Source organism: Uloborus diversus, chromosome 5 (genome assembly GCF_026930045.1).
Source record: "Uloborus diversus isolate 005 chromosome 5, Udiv.v.3.1, whole genome shotgun sequence".
Classification (NCBI taxonomy): Eukaryota; Metazoa; Arthropoda; class Arachnida; order Araneae; family Uloboridae; genus Uloborus; species Uloborus diversus.
In genome coordinates, this window is record NC_072735.1 from 129,731,043 (window position 1) to 129,751,848 (window position 20,806).

The 20,806-nt window shown below is 31.3% G+C and overlaps 1 protein-coding gene across 1 annotated transcript in view; it reads left to right on the top strand.

The window, feature by feature from the left end:
• The window catches only part of LOC129222062 (histone-lysine N-methyltransferase SETDB1-like), a 138,653-nt gene that overhangs the window by 54,766 nt on the left and 63,081 nt on the right, over positions 1–20,806 (top strand). The window contains exons 3-7 of the mRNA XM_054856486.1: positions 6,356–6,553; positions 9,294–9,366; positions 18,092–18,174; positions 19,559–19,593; positions 19,908–20,023. Coding sequence (XP_054712461.1) covers positions 6,356–6,553; positions 9,294–9,366; positions 18,092–18,174; positions 19,559–19,593; positions 19,908–20,023 — 505 coding nt within the window. The remainder of the gene's footprint in view (positions 1–6,355; positions 6,554–9,293; positions 9,367–18,091; positions 18,175–19,558; positions 19,594–19,907; positions 20,024–20,806) is intronic.

Consider the following 20,806-nt stretch of genomic DNA (forward strand, 5'->3'; position numbering starts at 1 on the left):
ATGTTAATGTTTTGAAATCATATTAGAGCTTTAGACTGCCATCTCTGTTTAGTAAAAAAACTTTTTTTTAATGGAGAAAAAAATTTATAAAAAGGGTAAAAATGCAGTTTTTTTTCCACAAAAATAAAATTAATTACAACGTTCGCAATCATGTTTTCTTTTTGTTCCATTCATTAAGAATCACCTAGTATAATCAGAATTTCAGTGAATGAAATTATTAGACATTTTCTGGAAAAAAACGCTTGATGTGGTGCATATCCACTTGTTAAGCATTAAAAGGGGTTCAAATGAAAAAATTTTTAGGTATTTAAAAAATGGGTTTTTTGAGTAAATATCACTACAAAAGTTGTTGATTTTTAAAAATTTTCAAATTTTCAAATTTTATTTCCAAGTCTGTATTGAGTTGAGGATTATAATAAAATATGCTATGAAACTATCATATAAGGACTTCAGACTGCCATCTCCGTTTAGTGAAAAAACTTATTTTTCAAGGAGAAAAAAAATCATAATCGGTAAAAATGCAGTTTTTTCACCACAAAAATAATCTTTTTTCTTTATCAAAAAACCTAACTACAATTTTCAAAAACGATGTCTAGATGATATATGGGTCCTTATTTGTTTCTATAAAAAATAATTATTCAGGTAGGTTAAATACTTTTGAAATAGTGTCCATTTCAAATTGAGTGTTTTGCTTTTCTTTTTTTCTCCAAAATGGCCGATTTTGTGCAGAATTTTAGTAGGCTGTAACTGAAGAAAAAAATGTTTCTTGCAAAACCCTATCAGGATATTTCATATGTCCCTTAGTTTTAACTACTGTAATTTTTTTTAAAAAAAATCGGTGATGGTCATTCATATAACACTTTTCATACCTGCCTGATTTGAAATGGAATGATTCCATTATTATTTTTGAGAAAATGCCCTTCTGCCCCTTTTCATTTCTTGAAGTGTCTTTTTTCATCAGGATGCATTTTGCCCTTTTTGTTGATCTGGGAAAACACTTGTTAAAGTTAAATTAGTAAATTGTTAAAGTTGAATTACATGTAGGTAATTCAAATTTAAGGCAAAAAAAAAAAGTGGAGATTTTTTTTTAAATTAATCAGATATAAAAATAAGTCTGAGGAAATCATCAGTTTAAATGTTAGGGTTTTTTTTTTTACATCAATATTTGGCTCTGGTTTGGCCAAGTACAACCACAACTAATCCTTAACATAAATTTGTTTCTATACATGCTCTTCAGGTAAGTTTGACTTGAAAACTTTTTTACAACTTGCTTTAAACCCCAAGTGCACAGTAACTTTGTAAGTTGCTTTAAAGCAACTTACAACTTATAGGCGTATCACACGAGAGAAATTACAGGACATCGCAACTGCAATAGCAACCTTAACGCTATCTGGAACTGGTTAGCAAGCGTAGAGTGCAATTTTAATTCGCTTCTTGATTATCATAACGTGGAAACGTGGTGAAAGATGCGGCAAAGTGCATCATTTTTGACGTCATCAAGACCACGTCTTGTTTGAAAAATTGGTCATTTAAAAAAATTAATTAAAAAATAATGGTTGGGAAAATGAAAGTATTTTCTGGGTTCAAATTATTATTATTATTATTATTTTTTGCTTATTCTATCAATTTCAGTGACTAAAAGTACTACTTTTGACTGGAGGAAACCATCCCATTCTGATACTTAAAAGAATTACAGTAAATTTTTTCCTTGAAAAAGTTACGTGGAAATTCCTTTTTAAAAATCATAGCATTGAAGCTGTACTTTTTTTTTAAAATTCAAACTGATGGGTACATACAGTATGTTCCATTTATAAATACTTGAAATGTAAGGCAAAGTGAAATGGTGAAATATTTACTCTACTTTTAGCGCCACCTATTTAGTAATACTTTGACTGTGTAGTAACACGTGTACTTTATTCCAGTCAGGAAAAAAAAATCCCTCTGAAAATCAAAGAATATGATAATACAAAGAATTTTTAAAAAATGATACTCACATTGTAATATTTTGTTGAGATGTCAAAAAATGTTTTGCATTATTAAATGATAAAGTTCTTTTTATTAACATTTGAAATATTAATTGAGACCTGCTAATTTTTAATGCAGTGTTTATTTGCTCAGTATTAAGCTTATTTGTATTATAAATTCTTGTATAGTTAAGCATGTCCATGCGGGGCAAATTGAAGTAGTTCGTATTATATTCGGTCTTTGATAAAATCACTTACGTATTCATTTATTAATTAGTTTGTTTACATTCCTTCTACAATACTTCCCTTATTTATTCATTTACTGACTTATTTTCTTAATAATTCTCTATTTTATTCACTCATTAATTTATTTTCGTTTATTCCTTCACTTTCGTTTCACTTATTCATTCTTTCTTTTATTTACACACTTATTTGACAAAAAATATCTTTAATGATAGAATAAAAAAACTTTCATTAGAAAAATATTTAATTTTTCACTTTGCCCCATGGAAAAAAAAAGATGAAAAATTAATACCTTCTTTTCTTCTTTTCTTCTTTTTTTTTTTTTTTTTTTGAGGCACAAACTTACTGCCAAAGATAAAAAAAATACTTATTCAATGCGAGTTTTAACGCAAAACATATTCTCCTTCCTTTCTGTACCGTAATTTTCAGAAGGAATTTCTAATTTGTTCATTTTGAAAAAAGGAAGTTAACTATTTCACTTTGCCCCACATTCCCCTACAGTGTTTTTTAAATTTATTACTTTGATAATAATATTTATTATATTAATTTTTTGTAATAAAATGAAATTTCCATCATACTATACAGAATGGTGTATAGTAGCATGTAGGGCAAACATCTATTGTACAATAGAAATCTGGAATATTATGAAAAGTTTTAATTTTCTCAACTTTTTAACGTTACTAGGCAAGATTCTGATTGTGTTAAACAGTTTTGCAGCTCAAATTATGAGAGTTCATTCTGCAATCCAGTTATTTACGCGTAGCATATTTAACTGAAATTTTAATGATTTTATTAATCGACTAAAAGAATGTTTTTAAAAAGTTTCAAAATTGTACATTAAATAATACTGTCTTTTTGCGCTTCATCGTTTCATCACATTTTTTTTAAAGCGTCATTTTATTTTTAAATGTCTGGAACTATTTTAATAAACTCGGCCACACATTTTTCTGTGTGCAATATGTATCTAGTGGTATTATATTTGTGTAGGTTAAAGAGTTAGCACATCCAATAAACTCGAAGTTTAAAAAAACAACTATAAAAGACCTATTGATCAGAGTTTGCTGGCTTTTTTTTCTCGAATTTTTCATGTTTGTTTTTAGCTATGAATTTAGGTATAATTTGTTAGAGTTAAATTTTTTTCTTACCTGTCAATAAGTGACTAATAATTCCTATCTAAAATTAAGATTTTATTTAGTAGTTATGGGAAAAATAAGTCTAGAGAAGTCATATTTTCTGTATGTCTTCTTTAAATGTAACAAGAGTATCACTTTAAATCAAACATTCAATTAATAGTAATAAAATTTTTCTGTTTTTCTGAAATTTTCACCATAAGTTCTACAAATTAATGTTAAAACTCAAATATGAATTTAACAGGAGGAGCTTTGCTGACTGCATGAAATAATAATTGATGTTCTAGCTCTGAAATCATTGCTTTGATCATTCCCCCCCCCCTTTTTTTTTGCCATCTTTTCACAAATCCACATACAATTGGAGTGAATACGGTTAGGGATCATGTTCCTTTTAGGAGAAAGGGTGTCAAATCTAAAATTTGGCCAATGTGGTTCTCCAGGGAAACTAAAGACGCTCTAAATTACAAGCAAGCTGCTTTTCATAGGTTTAGAGAAACAGGTCACAGTGCAGATAAGCTCCAATATTGTAAGGCAAGGCGTAAATTTAAGTACTTGGTACGGATTCAGAAAAGAGAGTTGGAGCAAAGACTGGCAGATAACATAAACAGGAATCCCAAGAGGTTTTTTGCATACGCTAATTCGGGGAAAGTTCGAAATAGTCATATTGGGCCACTGGTTGATGAGCACGGAATTTTAATTCAGGACGATAGTGATATTGCTAATGTTCTTAATAACTTTTTTTCGAGTGTTTTTAACACTCAACAGTTGACACCAACAAGACACAAGCTATAGTACAGCTTGAGGACTTTGTATTTTCCAGGGATGACGTTTTACTTCATTTGAAAAAAATTAGAGAGACTAAGGCTCCAGGACCAGATAATAACTAATTTATTACATTTCTATGACAAAGTTACCATGGCTTTGGACAATAAGAAGCCTGTAGATGTTGTTTACATTGATTTTCAAAAAGCTTTCGATAAGGTACCGCATGTTGCTCTACTTAGCAAATTAGCTGATATAGGAATAGAAGGAAAAACTTTCGTTTGGGTAAAAAACTGGCTGACCGGAAGGAAACAAAGAGTAGTTGTAAGGGAAAATTATTCTAATTGGAGTGAGGTCTTAAGCGGGGTTCCTCAAGGATCTGTGTTAGGGCCTGTTTTGTTCATTGTCTTTATGAACGATATTCACAAAAATATTTCTGGGAACATGAATTGTTTTGCTGATGATGTCAAAGTTATGGGGACTGTAGAAAATGAAGAACAAGCAAATCAGCTGCAAAAGGATCTAGATCATATTACGGAGTGGGCTGATAAATGGGGTATGGCTGTTGTTAATGTTGGGAAATGTCAAGTGCTACATTTAGGGCATGGAAATAAGTGCACAAGTTATTATTTGCAAGGTTCAGTCATTAATCAGGCAGACAAAGTTACTGATCTGGGGGTCTTAATAAGTCAGGATTTAAAGTTTAGCCAACAGTGCAGCATTGCTAGCAACAAAGCCAATAAGATGCTTGGGTTTATCAATAGATCTATTTCAAACAAATCTAAAGAAGTTCTTCTGCCCTTATATAGAAGTTTGGCAAGACCTCATTTGGAGTATGCTGTTCAGGTTTGGTCTCCTTATCTTAAGAAAGACATTAATGTATTGGAAAGGGTTCAAAGGCGGGCTACAAGGCTAATAAGAGGGCTTTCCCACTTAGATTATGATTCCAGGCTTAGAAGGCTAAAAATGTACAGTCTTGAGCAAAGAAGAGACCGAGGGGACATGATTCAGCTGCTTAAATTTATTAAAACAAAAGATGTTACAGGGCTAAAGTTTAGCACTGAAAACAGGACAAGGGGTCATTGTTTTAAGCTATTTAAATCTCAGGCTAACATGGATATTAGGAAAAATTATTATTTTAGCAGGGTAGTGGAACCTTGGAACAGCTTACCGGAAGAGGTGGTAATGAGCAAAGGAGTAGACAGTTTTAAGAGGGCCATTGATCTTCACTGGGGATTGTAAATTGACTAGGACCAGTCTTACTGGGCCCAGAGCCTGTTGCTGGTCGTCACTTTTGTATTTGTAATTAAAACTGCAAGAGCTGCATTAAGTATTTTATTACTAATTTCATCCATAAGTGTCAAATTAACGCGACGCAGTGTGATAACCAAATGCAGAATTGACGAAAAGCGATGAACAAGCGCAAGCACATGGATGTAAGCTAAAAAATGGTAGCCCCGGTTGTGAACAAATCGAGCCACCGTCCGTGAAACCGGCAGTTAACCTGTAGGCAACTTCCCGTCCGAAAAACCAGTTCCAGATAGCCTTGACGGTTCCTATTGCGGTTGCGATGTCCCGTAATTTCTCTCGTGTGATATCCCCTTTACAACCCCAATGTACACAGCAATGTCTGCTAGTTCTTAGTGTTCTTCTTCAATGGCCATTTCACAGTATTTTGTCCAAAGGTAAACATGACTTTTTTTTGCCATAACTGTTTGATTAGCACATTATTTTAATGAGTTTGTACAATGGTAGTACAAACTCATAATAAAATAATGTTCTAATCAAACAGTAAATTAAATAGTTATGTCAAAAAAATATGTTACGGATTCAACATTTACCCAAAATACTGTGAAATGGCCTTAATACCAGTCTAGAAATGAATTAGCAAAACCTTGCATTATTTTTTGTTATGATGTAGGATCACATTATGCAATATGTTGCAATCAAATTATAGCACTATCAATATTATTTTGTCTTCTCTTTGGTTGTTAACAGTGCAAACCCTTCCAAATTTTCGTGTATCAAAAGGGGTACTTGTATCAGCGGCTGTAAATGTTTTTTTTTTAAATTAATATTTCAACTGTGCAAGTTCCATAGTTTCACTTTTTTTTGTTTTACCTTCATTTTAAAATATTTTTCTGACCAAATTTTCTGTTATTTTACTTTATGTCTATAAAAGAACTTTTTGAAAATACATGTATGACTGATTCATCAAAATATTGTTGAATGAAAACTTTTTTTTTTTATTTGCAGCAAATACTTCAACCAGTAATGATTTTCTAAATATATCTAAACTAAAACAAATTGTCAAAATAAGGAGAAAAAAGGACACATTGCATGATAATGACAATACTTTAATGAAGATCCAATACCATCTTGTAGAGGAATACCTAAATTCAACAAAATCAACTATTTTTAGCGAAATAGAATCATCATTATCAGAAGTGGGAGGTAAGTTTTAAATACCATTTATTATCACATATGCAATGTCATCCCTCTTCTCGTAAATTTTTTATTTCACGTTATGAATTTTTTTCAATAGAAAATATCAGTTTTTCTCAACAATGCACATAATATTCAGTAAATTACTGCCCATTAGCCAGGGGTAAAGCAGAAATACGTGAAATACACCGCCAGCTCAGTCATTTCCAGCTGAGGACTGCAGTTTTGTGCTTATTAGCACTCATCAGCCCGGCATAGGAAAGTGACTGAGCTGGCGATGGAAAACCTCTTAAGGAAGCCAAGAGTGCGAAACAAACTGGTAGCTAATATAGAATTAGCAGACCAGACGAGTGACTGAAGCAATGGTTCGGTTCAACTCGAAGATTGAACGCGAAGCAAGGTATATTCAGTAAATTACCGCCCGTTAGCCAAGGGCTAAAGCAGAAATACGTGAAATACACCGCCAGCTCAGTCATTTCCAGCAATGAGTGCTAATAGCACAAAACTGCAGTCCTCGGCTGGAAATGACTGAGCTGGTGGTGTATTTCACAATGCACATAATATTTCTGCTTTCATAAGCAGAAGTAAATTAATTTTACATGGAATTACAACTGAAATACTACAAAGTCAGGGTTGCCATGCCACAGAGATGCCTGAAGAAACAAGGAAAATACAGGGAGTTCAAAAATCAAATAAATAAATAAAATAATGATAATAATAAAAAAAAATGCAGAAAATCTTAAATTTCCTTAAAGACCTAGAAAGTACAGGGAATTTTACTGTTTAAGAAGTTGAACTTGAAAATATTAATAAGAATAATAGATAAAAAATAAGTAAACTAAAAGATAATAATTGTATATTGAAAGTTTTGTTTTTGTTTAAGTAAATATTAAAATGTCTCTCATAAAAGCAAAAATTGTTTATAGTTTTTTTGACATGCATATTGAATGCTATGCTTATTTAATTTAGAGAATGGGACATGTCATTATTGTTCTGCGTAACTTTTGTATTTTTTTACTTCCTTTTTCATAATAAAGGAATGATTGTAGTAGTGAAGAAATTTTCACTCAAATATCGGCCTCAGTTTACACTTTGCTCAACCCCAAATGAATGTTGAGTTGTTTTTCGAACCCAACCTCCTAATATATACCTAAGAACATATGGATGGATAAAATATCCATATTGATGATCCCAGAGTTCTTTTCAAGAAGTTTTCTCGTGATGTACTAGGTGTGGCTATTAAATAATGAGACTGATGCTGCCACAGAAGAACCACGCATGCGCCAAATCCGAACAACCCACAGCTTACTGAGTAGCCTTCTCTTCCGATTGCAGCCTATCCCTTGTTTGTAGAGAAATCAATCGGACCGTAACCATCGTTTATGTAAGAGGTGTTTGTTTCGTTTTCCCGGAAAACATGCTAAGTGTAATAGTAAAGCAACAAATTCTCGTGAAATTTCACATGAAACTTGGTAAAACCACTACTGAAACAAATCGTTTATTAAAAAAAGTTTATGGCGATGAGTGTTTATCACATTCACATGAGTTTTTGAGTGGTTCACCTGATTAAGCAGGGCTGACATTATGTCCAAAACATAGATCAGATGATTGGAATTTAATTTTCACAAAACACTAATTTAGATGTCCTGGTGAAAAATTAATGTTTTTTTCTGGAAAAATTGAATCCCTTGAGTCATGGAAAGTTACGAGCAGAAGTCGAGGAAAGTCATGGATTTCAAAACTCGAAATGTCGCAGATACCCTGGTAATTTTTTCCAGTTCTGGCCACTTCCAGTCTATTGACTCATTCTTGTCTTACTTTTTCTCGTTTACTTGTCTGTTGTCAGACTTTGTGTACCATTTTTCTTTTATGCACTGATGAAGGGGTTTGTTTTTCTAACTTCGAAACAGCTGTTTTGCAGAGCTTTTTTTTAAAAACTTTTCTTTAAATTACTTTTATTTGTACATATATACACATTGTCATATTTTTACTCATTTCATTGTACAAAGTTGTCTACTGCTTCTTTTACGTACATCCTGGATGTTATAATAGAATGAATCGTTCACATGATTCAGCTTGGAGGTTCTGAGGGATGTTAAAACAACATTTAAAGAATTGCATGTATGGAATTGCTAACAAAATGTCTTGTGTCAGTAGCTATAAATTAAGAACATAGTACTGTAAGGTTGTTCTAAAGAGCTTTGACTGCATTTTCATTATTCATTCACCTTCACCTCCCCCCCCCCCCCAACATTAGGCACTCATCCAACCTCAAAACAATCATATAGATTCTTCTTTGGGCACTGGGATTTCTTGAGCCCCCTCAGTGCTTGATTGTGTCTTCTCTGATCAACTGCTGTCATGATAGCACAATATTGTTTTGGCCAATGTGCTATGTGACACAATAGTTTGACTGGATGTTCTTCTGGACAGATCTACGATGCAGCCATGTTTGAAGTTAGACAGTTGTTGATCGTGTTCATCAAGTATCTCTTAAATCTTTTTTAAAAAATCCATCGTAGCAGAATTAATAGTTGTGTTCTAATTAAACTGATTTTGATTTTCAGTTTTTTTTAATGCTTTCTTGTTCACAATTCAAATGCTGCACTAACCCTTTTTGATGGCAAAATAGCAATTATATCATAATGCATCAAATCACATCAACATGCCAAGTTTTTTAGCTGTGGTAAAAGTAGAAACATGCACTAGTTCACATGGTTAAAATCTTTTTTTTTTGTCTATTTTTCAGATGGCATTCATAACATTCAAACACTAGCTACAAACATGAGGAATGTAATAAACGGCAAACGTAATATATATAAGTAAGTATTTTATATTTTTAAACTGTTACTGTCTTTTTTTTTTTTTAAAAAAATTCTCCTAAAATAAAGGTTATTTGTTTATTTTGATTGCAAATAAAAGTACAGTATGGGACCCTATATCAGGAATACTCAGGACTGCAACCTTTCCGGATTTCAGATTCTGACCCAAAAAATAGTGAAAACTCTCTTGTTGTGCCGTATTAGTAATGTTTTTCCTCGTTTCTCAAATATTCTACCTAAATTTCTTCTATTTTTTGATCAATCTGAATAAAAGTATTTATACTTCATTATCTTTGTGTATAAAAGTTTTTGTATGTGACTCTTTATCTATTTATCTATTCATGTCATCGCTACTCCTGGTGAACAACAGAAAACTAAGCATCGATCCAGGGTATCGATATAATTATAATTTTCTTGGCTACATGTTTAGCTATGTGGCATAGCTGTGCAACTTAAAGTAGCAAAGATATTAATTAAAAACGATTAAAACCTTATCTCTTTCTCTCGTAGCGGTTCTTCTTTGGAACACTTTCTCCCCACAATGCTCCCTACTATTCCCTGTCCTTCTGGCAAGCAGCTAAGCGCAAGTGACTCACAGAGGTTTTTCTTTTTCTCAAAGCCATGTTATTCCGTGTTCGTAATTTCTCTCTTTATTCTGCTCAAAGTGTGGGTTATTGAATAGCTTAGAATCAAATGAGTCTAGAGCTGCATTTGCAAAAATATTTAATACACTGTTTATTAATTAAAGTACCTACTCAGGTGATGTGTTTTTTGATGCGATAATTTTTTCATCTTTTCCTTTAAAGAAATGTAATTTACGTACCAAAACGTCATTTAAATTTTTTTCTCTTAGCGAAACTAAAGGAAGTATTTCTCCAAAGGCACTGTACTTAAATACTCCGGAAGAACTGAGGTTTGCATTGGCGACCAATGCAAAAATAAATGTCGGAGATAATTTGCACCGGGCCTGTAGTCCCAGTAGCAGAAACCTTCTAACCAGCCTGCGACACTATTTTGGCCACTTGAAAATAATCTGCAGCATTACCATTAGTTTTATTTTAAGCTTCCATAAAATATACAAGTCGCTTGAAAAGGTCAAGACTTGGAAATTTTCTAACTCCAGTGTTCACTGTACTCCAAAAACTTAGTGGCCACCACTGTCGCCGAGTTTTTTAAAGCATAAAGATGGGGGGGGGGGGGGGGGGGGGCAGTTTTCACAACTTTTATAAAAATGAATATTTATTTAAATGTGAAAAAATTTAAGTTATAAAATAGTTTTTTGAATTTTTTTTTCAAAGAATTAATAAATAAATTAGTTTATGGAGAAGTTAATAGGAAACTGCATTTTAGATGAATGTTTAAGTCTATGCAAAGCTTCCAAAGCAGTGAGGATCAAATACAATTGTGCAATTAATGATTCACTTTTTTCATGAAAAAAAAAACATTTATTGTACATTTTATGTTATCTTCAATAGTTTGTATTGAGGTAAGTATCCAATTTTGTTTTGAAATCTTAGGCAAGTAATAGTCTTGTCTATTTCCATCTTGCAAATGACCAAATATGGCGTCTACACGAAAAACTCATGAGTATAAATGGAATTTTGAATTTGTTACATAAAAGTAGTAATAAATTCAAAATCCTTAAAAAACTACAATTTGGATGAAACAGTCCGTTTTTAGCACATTAGCCTCTAAAGCAATGAAGATAAGATAATATTTTAAAGATAAAAAATTTTGCATTTTTGAAGACATAAGAATTGTCCAAAAAAAAAGCACATTTTGCATGATTTTCAACAGGTTGCATTCCAATAAACATCCAATTCTGTTTATGAAAATGAAGGCACTTAAAAGAGTCTTGCCTACCAACCTCTTGATAATGACCAAACGTGGTGACTACGCAAAAAATGATAATATAAATTTCTGACTTTGTTGCAAAAAAATAATTTAAAAATTAAAATTCTTAATGAGACAATACTTTAGTTGAATATTTTTTTAGCGCTTTTGTGTCCAAAGCAATGAGAATAAGGTGAAATTTTATAAAGATATAATTTTTCAGTTCTCAAGAAAATTATTAAAAAGAAAGAAACGATGTGCTGCACATTTAGTTATTTTCATTAGTTTGCAGTTAAATAAAACATCCAATTCTGCTTTGTTTTCGAAAACTTAAGCACTTAAGCATTTTATCTACTTCCATCTTGTAAATGTCTAAACGATCTTTCCCAAGTTGTACTTCTTTTTTTTTCTTTTTTTATTTATTTTTTCTTTCTTTTTGTTCTTTGGTAAAGTGATCTGCGGGCAGCTGAAAAATCTGCGACGACGCCCATCTCGCAGTTTCTGCTACCGGGCCTGTAGTCCAGTCCACAGAATTTTTTTTTTTAAATTATTATGCAACGTGCTGTTTGATACAATAAATGAATCATATTTTTACTAAAAATAATTTTGTAGGATAAGAGTAAATTCCTGGGTTGTTTTGTTTAAACCTAATTGGTTTAAAGTAGGGATGCACAGATAAGCAAATTGGCGGCTTATTGATTACCGATTAATCAGCTGTTGATAATCAGCCGATTAATCGGCTCTAGTTGATTAATGATCAAAAGATTATTTTTAATACTACCAATTCCTACGTCACTTTTCTTTCTTTTTTTTTTCGACTTAAGAAAGAGTAAACAGTTTATTTCCGCAAGACTATTTTTTTCCTCCTCTTTTCTAACTTTCCAAAAATAATTTCAAAATTTCATGCAATTTCTTTCAGCCAATTTTTATATTAGTGGTTATAAAATCACATAATGTTAACTGAACATGATAATTTAAAAATAATAGGGTTGGCCTGTGGTCAGCAGGCAAATTTAGGAGCATTTTTTAATTTAAATTTATTTAAAAATTTTAGCTTTTTAATCCAAGTTTTACTTTTATTATAAAACAAATTATAAGGTTAGCTAAAAGCACTATTCTGAAGGGGAAAAGTATTGATTCATGAAACATTATGTGACATAGTGCTGTCCAACTACAGATTGTATGGAATGTGCGAAAGTTCAGTTAAGACAAGTCTATCTGAATGAGGGGAAAAAGTAAAAACTTGATGAACGAATTCCTCTCATTTGATTGAGACTCGGCTTAATTTAGAGGCTTGACAAACATCTGCAAAAGCTGACAAAGTCTCTAAAATCGAATAGATGTGTCAATTTCCGCCTGTAATCTGGATGTTTGCTTTTCCATACAATTTGTGGACAGACAGTATATATTAGAGGTGGGTAATGTCCTTCTTTTTACTGATCCGTTCATCAGAGGATTGTTCATTCTTTTGATCTGTTCATTTGAACGACTTCGTTCATTTAAAAAAGTTTCAAGTGATCTCTCTGCACGACATACTCACGAACATTCAATATGTTTCATTAGATCAGTAATATTCTTATCTGAAAGAAAGATGATTAAAATTATCTAAAAGTAAGAAAATATGCCTAGGAAAAGCGAATCAAAAAAACTTTATTCAAGTTTAGATGCACAAAGAATTAATAGTTCATTTTGTAAGATATTTCAGTTGCCAATGGTAAGAAATATTTTTCATAACAAAAATTGCAGCTTCTATTTCAGTGTATCAAAAAATTAAGTTTTTTCCCCCTTCATTTTTTGAGCTACAGCACTTTATATGGGTGAATATCAGGAAAAGTGCCAATTTGATCATGAACATTTTTGATTTTAAATATCAATTTTTAAAAGGTTTTTAAAGTTAATGGGGTAGTTTAATTGCGCATGTGTAACAGATTTTTTTTTAAATTAGGAGCAAGGTCAAAATTTGCATTTAAACCCAATTTTAGGGGGAGGGGAGTTGTATTTGACTGTTACAGGTATGATGCAAATGTTACATATCTGACAAATGTTATAATTTTTTTATACTTCATGGGCATGATACATTACCTGTATAAATTATATAAATATGTAGTAAATAAATGTAATTTTTACAGAAATTTTAACTTATATTGATAGCCATTGAATTGTACCATCATAACATCTCACGTTAAAACTTTTAATTTAAAAATATTATTACAAACTGAACTTTTTAAAAATAGATTGAGGAAAAAATAACAATTAAGTTAATAACTAAGTTTTTAAAATAAAAAAAGTAAAATAAAGCGTAAAACAAGCTTAAAAACAAAACTAATTCAAGACAGTCGTAGATTTGCACAAATTAACAGATTTACGTTTTTAAAACAAAATTATAGCTTTTGGGACAGTAGTTACGTACAAAGGTAAAAGAAAGGTAGTTTCAGAAGCATATTTTAAGAAATTAAACTTAGTGTGATGAGTTTGTTGAGTAGTCAACAAACTTATTACACAAAGAAATAATTGTGAAAAACATTGGTAACGCACGCGTCAGATCAGTAACAAATGGTTTCTACTTATGTGCTACCAATATGATTATTACCGACATGTCAAATTAGCTGAATTTATGATCACTGAACATCAAAAGATTCGAAAACTAAAAAGCATTATTATTTTCATCGCAAATAAAAAAAATTATTTTTAATTATGCAAAAAAATTATTTTTAACTATGCAAAAATAGTTTGAGAAATTATTTTATTTTCCGTTTTAATTTGCGATACCGACATAACGCTTCTTTAGGTAGAAACAGAAAAGTAAATATTGGAAAATTCTTATTTGTAATTCTATACAACTGAAGTGAAAACTTTCGATTGCAACTTATAAGGCTTTATCCTGCGCAAACCATTTTAGGATATGTTCATTTCAAGGATTCGTTCTTTTTGACCCGTTCCTTCATGAACGACACATTTCTAGTTTATATGTGCATATTTATTTAAAATAAAAATATTCAATTCAAAAAAAAAAAAAAAAATTGCTTCAATCATCAGTTTGTAAATAAAAATAATAGTAAAGTATTTAAAGGAAGGTTATGTACCTTGGGCAGTCTTTTCCCATTTCTAATTTTTAGCTTGTTATCTCAATGTAAAACAAATGGTTTTTGATTCTACGGAGTTTCCTGCTTGTTAGCTTTCCATTCATTTTTGAAATTTTGAAACATTTTGATTAGGTGGTTTTTGGTGAATTTTTTTCAAAAAAGTAGTTTTCTGTCCAAGGTACAATCAAGGGTTGTGTACCTTGGGCACCCTTGATCTTACCTTGGGCAACAAACCAGTCAATCACTTTTTGTAATTTCATCTCATATTGTGGCTAATAAAAAGTGATCTCATCGAAAGTAATGTTAAATTGGATCTCACCTCGCCTTTGGATCAGTAGTTGGGGCAATACTTTTGTAACGTCTGCAACTCGTTGTCTCCAAACGTCTTCAATCAAATGCAATATGAAAACATTTTTCTTCTTTGCGTTTGGTCGTTGTGGTTAGCTTCAAGCACCTGACCCACATAAAGATACTAGAACCCATTTGCCAGTAGTAAAATCCCACTTCCTCTCGATCCATTCATTCTGAGGCTGTGTTTCCTAATCTTCTGCTATCAATTTCGAAAAATAGTCTTCCATATGGCCATCGTCTTGTTCACTGGAAGAACTCCACTTATTATTTTCTTTTTCTGAACTTTCCTGTTGAATCCTTTTTTTTTTTTTGAATCTCTTCTTGTCACATTTGAGGTTTTTCTTCACTACTTAGTCCTTTTATTTCATTTTCAAACTGCATTTTCTGGCTCAAGCTTTCATCAAATCTTTTTTTTGGGTGCATCATTTAGAATTTTTGATTTCCCCTGTCTTCCTTGTCTGTTTTCCCACTTGTACATTGATTGTACCTTGGGCATCACTTACTCACCTGTTTTGGGTGCCCAAGGTACTAGCAAAATGTATGACCAAGGTACACTAAAGTGACTTTCAAAATGTTTTTGGAAAAAGCAAAATGTTGTTAAAGAAAAACAGAAAACCCAACAGCAAATCGTGAAGCGCACATTTGAAAGTATCGCAGGGTGGCGACAGATCAGGGAAATCAGGGAGATCAGGGAAAAGTCAGGGAACTTTATTAATCAGGGAAAAGTCAGGGAAATATCAGGGAATTTTGAAAAAATTACAAAAAATCAGGGAAAATGGATTTTATGAAGGAAAAAAATTTTTTTTTTGCTTTACAAAATTAAGTACTCTAATTCCCTACGCATTTTTCACCAATTGTCTGTTCAAAAAAAAAAAAGTAAAATTAATGAGGTGCGATTATACACTGCCGCATATTTGTGCATGTTTTTTCCTCGACATTAAAGTATTGAATCTTACTTATTAACCACAGGATGTACTTCTTAAAATTGCTTCTGTGTTTCTTAGGTTTTTTATTTTACCTAGCTTGAAAATTCCTTTTACGCTTTCAATGCTACATAAAATTGCCTTTATTCCATTGTCAAATGGTTTCATCTGTTTTGCATAAATATGTCAATTAGTTATATAAGAATAACTACATTACTTCTATTCTTTCACTATTACCTGTTATTCTTGCAACAATTATTATACTGTTTGAAAACTTAGTTCAAAATAATTTCAATTACTTTTCAGTTCTATCATAAATACACATATGTTTTTAAGAGTAATTTTAATAGTTTCTTAAAATTTTTATGCTAAGTGGTTTCTGGAAGAAAAGTTTTTTTTTTTTTTTTTTTTAATTTTCTCTAATCTTTCCATTGTAGAAAAATTTAATGTACTGTTTTGTAGGTTTTTGTTCCCAAAAAATTGACTTGATATGTTTTTTTTTTAACCATTCTATTTAAAATGTAGCATCTTTTAAAAATATATCTTTAGTTCAACTTTACACAACTTAAAACGTTTAAAATACTGCATTTTATACAAACATACAATGGATTTCAAGTAGAGCAAATAAAAAAACCATTATTATTGGTAACGTAAATCAGGGAAATTTGAACTTAGTCAGGGATATCAGGGAAAAGTCAGGGAACTTTTTTTCACAGTTCCTGTCGCCACCCTGTATCGGAATAATCTAGCACTGAATTTAAAAAAAAAAATCCCCTCACTAAAAAACACAGGTGATTGGGTGAGAAAAATTTACTTTTTACCACTTTTTTCTTATATTACGACACACAACTGAAATGGTGACTGATGGAGCAGCCAAAACACAGGAGCTGTGTTGCCATAACGTGCCTCAATTTCCCATTCACATGAATTTCTCTTCCCAAATAACAGAGTTAGCAGGGAGTGCCCAAGGTACACGACTTTCCCCTACATATTTATTTATATTTTTTCCATCAAATGATATTTTAAAAAATAATTTCTTTTTGTTGAATCAAAAAGTAATAACTTAAATAGTAAGTCGTAAAATGTATTATATAATCATATGTATAGTTACGAGGAACAAAATAACTGAAAAAAAAGTCAAGTTGTATCACCAAAAGCTGGGATGGCTGTATCATCGTTAACTTTAGGAAATGATCCTGATTTTCTTTTAAGAAATAAAACAAAAGCATTTGGAAGTTTTTTTTACATTGGAGGGAGTTAAGGGGAGGTTCCATCCAACTGCCTAACCCTCGTTGACGGCAACGCTGTTGTTGGCCGAAGACTAATCGATCAACAAGCGAAAAGAAACTCCATTCTGGATTTGAACTGTGACAGAGCCATATCGACTACTATAACTAGACTTAGGACAAATCACTTAACTTACCGGCGGTTTTGCACGTCTTATCACGCCGTAGCAAGATCACGTCGCTAGCGTTTTACACGTATTTTTCTGACACTAAATTTTCGTTGTCAAACGGTCCAAGGCGTAGAATCCTGCGTTTCCTTTCCCCTCTCCTGAGAGCGGCACCCCGGAGCGCAGGGGCCCACCTTCTGCATTCACACATGCAAACAATACCCTTTCATCAGGTTGGGGTTTCAAGGTTCAGTGCATCCTTCTTATCAACGTAAAGATTTCTAAGCAAACCTCCTTGCTATTTATTGTAAGCATCTGCTAAAAGCAAAACTTGATTCCAAGAATGAAATATCCACTTCTCTTTCTTCTAAGCTTAAAATTTACATTTAATTAATGATTGTGCTGTAAATGGATGCAACATAATTTAATTGACGACAATGACATTCAATTACATTTCAAATAAATTAATAAATAAAAGCCGTGAGATTTCAAATTGAACGAAAACAAACTAAGTATCCTTTTGGAAATAAATTTATAGCTAAGGCTTTATTCGCTATTAACATATAATTTAGGAACTTTAAGTGTTATAAAATCACAATGCTGTAAAGAAAACCAGAGTACACGTAAAAGATCAATTTTCAACTTTTATGTGCACTTACGTCGCGTTTTACGCGACGTAGCTAGTAGCACTAACTAGCTTGTTGAAACAAAGTTTTTCGTAAAAAAGTTTTAGTCATACAAACAAGTTAGTCATATTTTATCAAACCATCCCAATAATTTGTTTTCACATTATTTTTAAATCACATCAATTTCTGTGTAATATTTTTATGTATGTATGTATATATGTGTGTGTGTGGTTTTTATTTTTTTTATTTTTTATTTTTTTATTGGTGGTTTAAAAACATTTTGGTCTGCATTGATACCTATTTATAGGAAGAATAGTGCAAATTTGAGTGACGAGTTCCCTTTCGGGCTCCTCTTAACATGTAACTTTGAGGTATCATTGCATTAAATGCCATTTTCATGTTCATTGAAGTTTGTTATTGTAAATATAAGTTAACTTGTTAGTCAAATTTGAATAATAAACAGTTTGATAGAAAAGCAAGTTGTGCTTCTTAAAATTTATTATTTTTTTTTTACAGAATTGATGTAGAGATTTTAAAAAATCACCCACAGCTAAAAACTATCCTTAATCAGAGTGGTGATCACTGGTTAACAACTTTTGGTAAGTTATTAATATAATAATTGTTTTTCTACTAATACTAAGAAATGCGTGGATCTACTTATAGCAAAATCTTCAAAAAAAAAAAAAAACTTTTTTTTAATGAAAGAAGGATTTCATAAAAATGTCAAAACATCCTTTGAAAAACTCATAAAAAATGTTAAAATCACCCCCTTTCAAAAAAATAAAATGTTTCTGATCACATTTAAAATGAGATTTTCTGCAACTAAATCAAGGAAATACTTCTGTGTTGCAGTTATATTGTGGTGTGTGGGGAAAAAAGTGCTTAAAATAATGAAACTTGAAAGAGTTTTCTGTTAGAATAATTTATTGAAGCTCTGATCATTGATCATTGTGGAATAAAATATAGTAAGTTAAATGCAGCCCTTAACCAAAAATTTTGTGACATACTTAAAGCTCTGTATTAAGGCTATAGGTAGCCGCTTTAAAAATTTGTAAATATATTAAATTAATTTTTTCATATTTATTTTGAAGTGTGGTCGTAATATTTTCATTAGCATTAAAATTATTATGTATCATGTGTGTCCATGTTATTTCTTGTCACTTTGTACGTACTGAAAAAACCCTTCTTTGTGGAATTTTATTTGTCGCGGTACAATATGGAATGGATTGAGCCCGATAAACAAGAGTTGACTGCAGTTTCTTGATACGCACATCTGCACCACTCTAATACTGAGTGTGCTTTTTTTAAGTTAACCTTGAAAGTCTTCCTTCATATTCCCTAAAGACAAACTTAATTTTCTTTTTAAGGAGTCCAGGTTTGGAAATTTTTGGGAAGAGCCTCTCAAAACCCTAAAATCACCAGGCTTTCTAAAAGTTTTTAAGACTAGTTAAAAAAACATTTTGAGAGAGCACCTCCGACCCCCTATAGGTCACCTAACGAAAGCCTAAAACAGTTTGATGCTTGTTAAAAAAAAAAAAAAATGGTGGGGAGCCACCTTTGTCCCTTGTTCAGCTGATGTGCTAATGTTTCTACTTAGTTCTTAATTTTTGCTCACCAATGCATAAGTGAAATCTTCAAAAATTGTACTTTTTTTAATGAGCTTATTACATCTGTAATCTACAGAAATGTTAAAAATTTTATTTGTATCATTTTTTTAAATGTAGCATTGTATTATCACAAATGTTTATACTGAGATCAAATTTTGATGTTATAACTCATCAGCAGAAATGTTAATAATTTAAAGTTTAGGAAGTTAAATCTGTGACAAGTAAGTTTTAGTTACATTTAGCTCTTGTAAAGCTTTTTAAAAGTTTGATATTTACTTATGTTCATTTCTTATGGTGTAAAATTTTTGCATACATAAAATTTTTTTCATACGTTGCTAGGCATGATCAGAATTGACTTTTTTTTCTCATTTTTTAGGAACTGAAAATTTACAAAACTTAAGTCTCCAAAATGTAAGTATGGAAAGGTTACGTCATTTTAATCTTTTTTTTTTTTGGAGGGGGGGGGGAGACCAGTGTGATGTTTTATAGGACTTTGTTATATCAAAGGAAATGCTTTTGTAGAACTGTGAAAAGAAGGAAAGGGGGCGAGGGGGAGATGTGATTGCTTTTCATCCAATATATGTTTTCAATATTTTCTATGCATTTCTATTTTTTTCCTCTCAGATTGACAGCTCTATTTATGTATGGACTTTTACTTTATGCATACTGATCTGATCATTAATTTTCATTAAGAAATAATTTATGCTCAGTGATTTTTTTTTTAGGGACTACTGTCTCCAAAGAAGGAATTACCTAAAACTCCAGAAGGATTAGAAATAGTAACTACTATTAAATCAGATGAAAAATTTAATTTACCTCCATCTGGAACCTTAGTGAGGAAGTATGCATTAATTTATATATTTTATTTATTATTATTATTTTCCTTTTGATTTATGGTAACACAAACCTTTTTTTTCCCCCCAAATTTTCTTTTTTCAGTAACAGTACTAGCTGTGTCGCCTTGTCTTTGCATGGTCTACCTCGAAAATAAAAGGTAGTCATGTTCAACAATCAGGCTTGAAAAAAAAAAAATCTGTAAAATTTCCCAACAGATCACAGAAAAGTAATCAAAAAGGAAGATTTTTAAATTACCCAATAGCAAGAAAAGCCTCAAAACAAAAGCTAGAATTTTAGTTGTTCACAGTTGAGAAAAAGTGGTTAAATATCAGACTTAATATTGATGTACTTTTACTTAAAAATGCTTATAACTTTTTCCTGGTGCATGCAGTAAAACACTATTTTGACCTAATAGGATTGGGATTATTATGTTATGAATTTTTAAATTCATAATGTTATAATCTTGAACAATATCAATAATATTTGGTTTTTCTAGTTTGATACATCAATCTGTGATGAGCCCTGTAGTTTGATAGCTAAGTATTCAACTGCAAAACTTCAAAACGAAAAAAAAAATTGATGAAAATACCTTCTTTTGTAAATAGCTAAGGAGTAATGCAAATGCTCAAGGAAGAATGTTGAATGCGAACAAATAAATGATATTTTTGTAGTAAAATTGAAAATAAATACCATTTTACCTAAAGAATAAACATTATCAAATCTATTTTTATTTGTTGATTCAGCATTGTATTTTTTTGACTCACAAAGCATAGAAAACTTTAGTTTT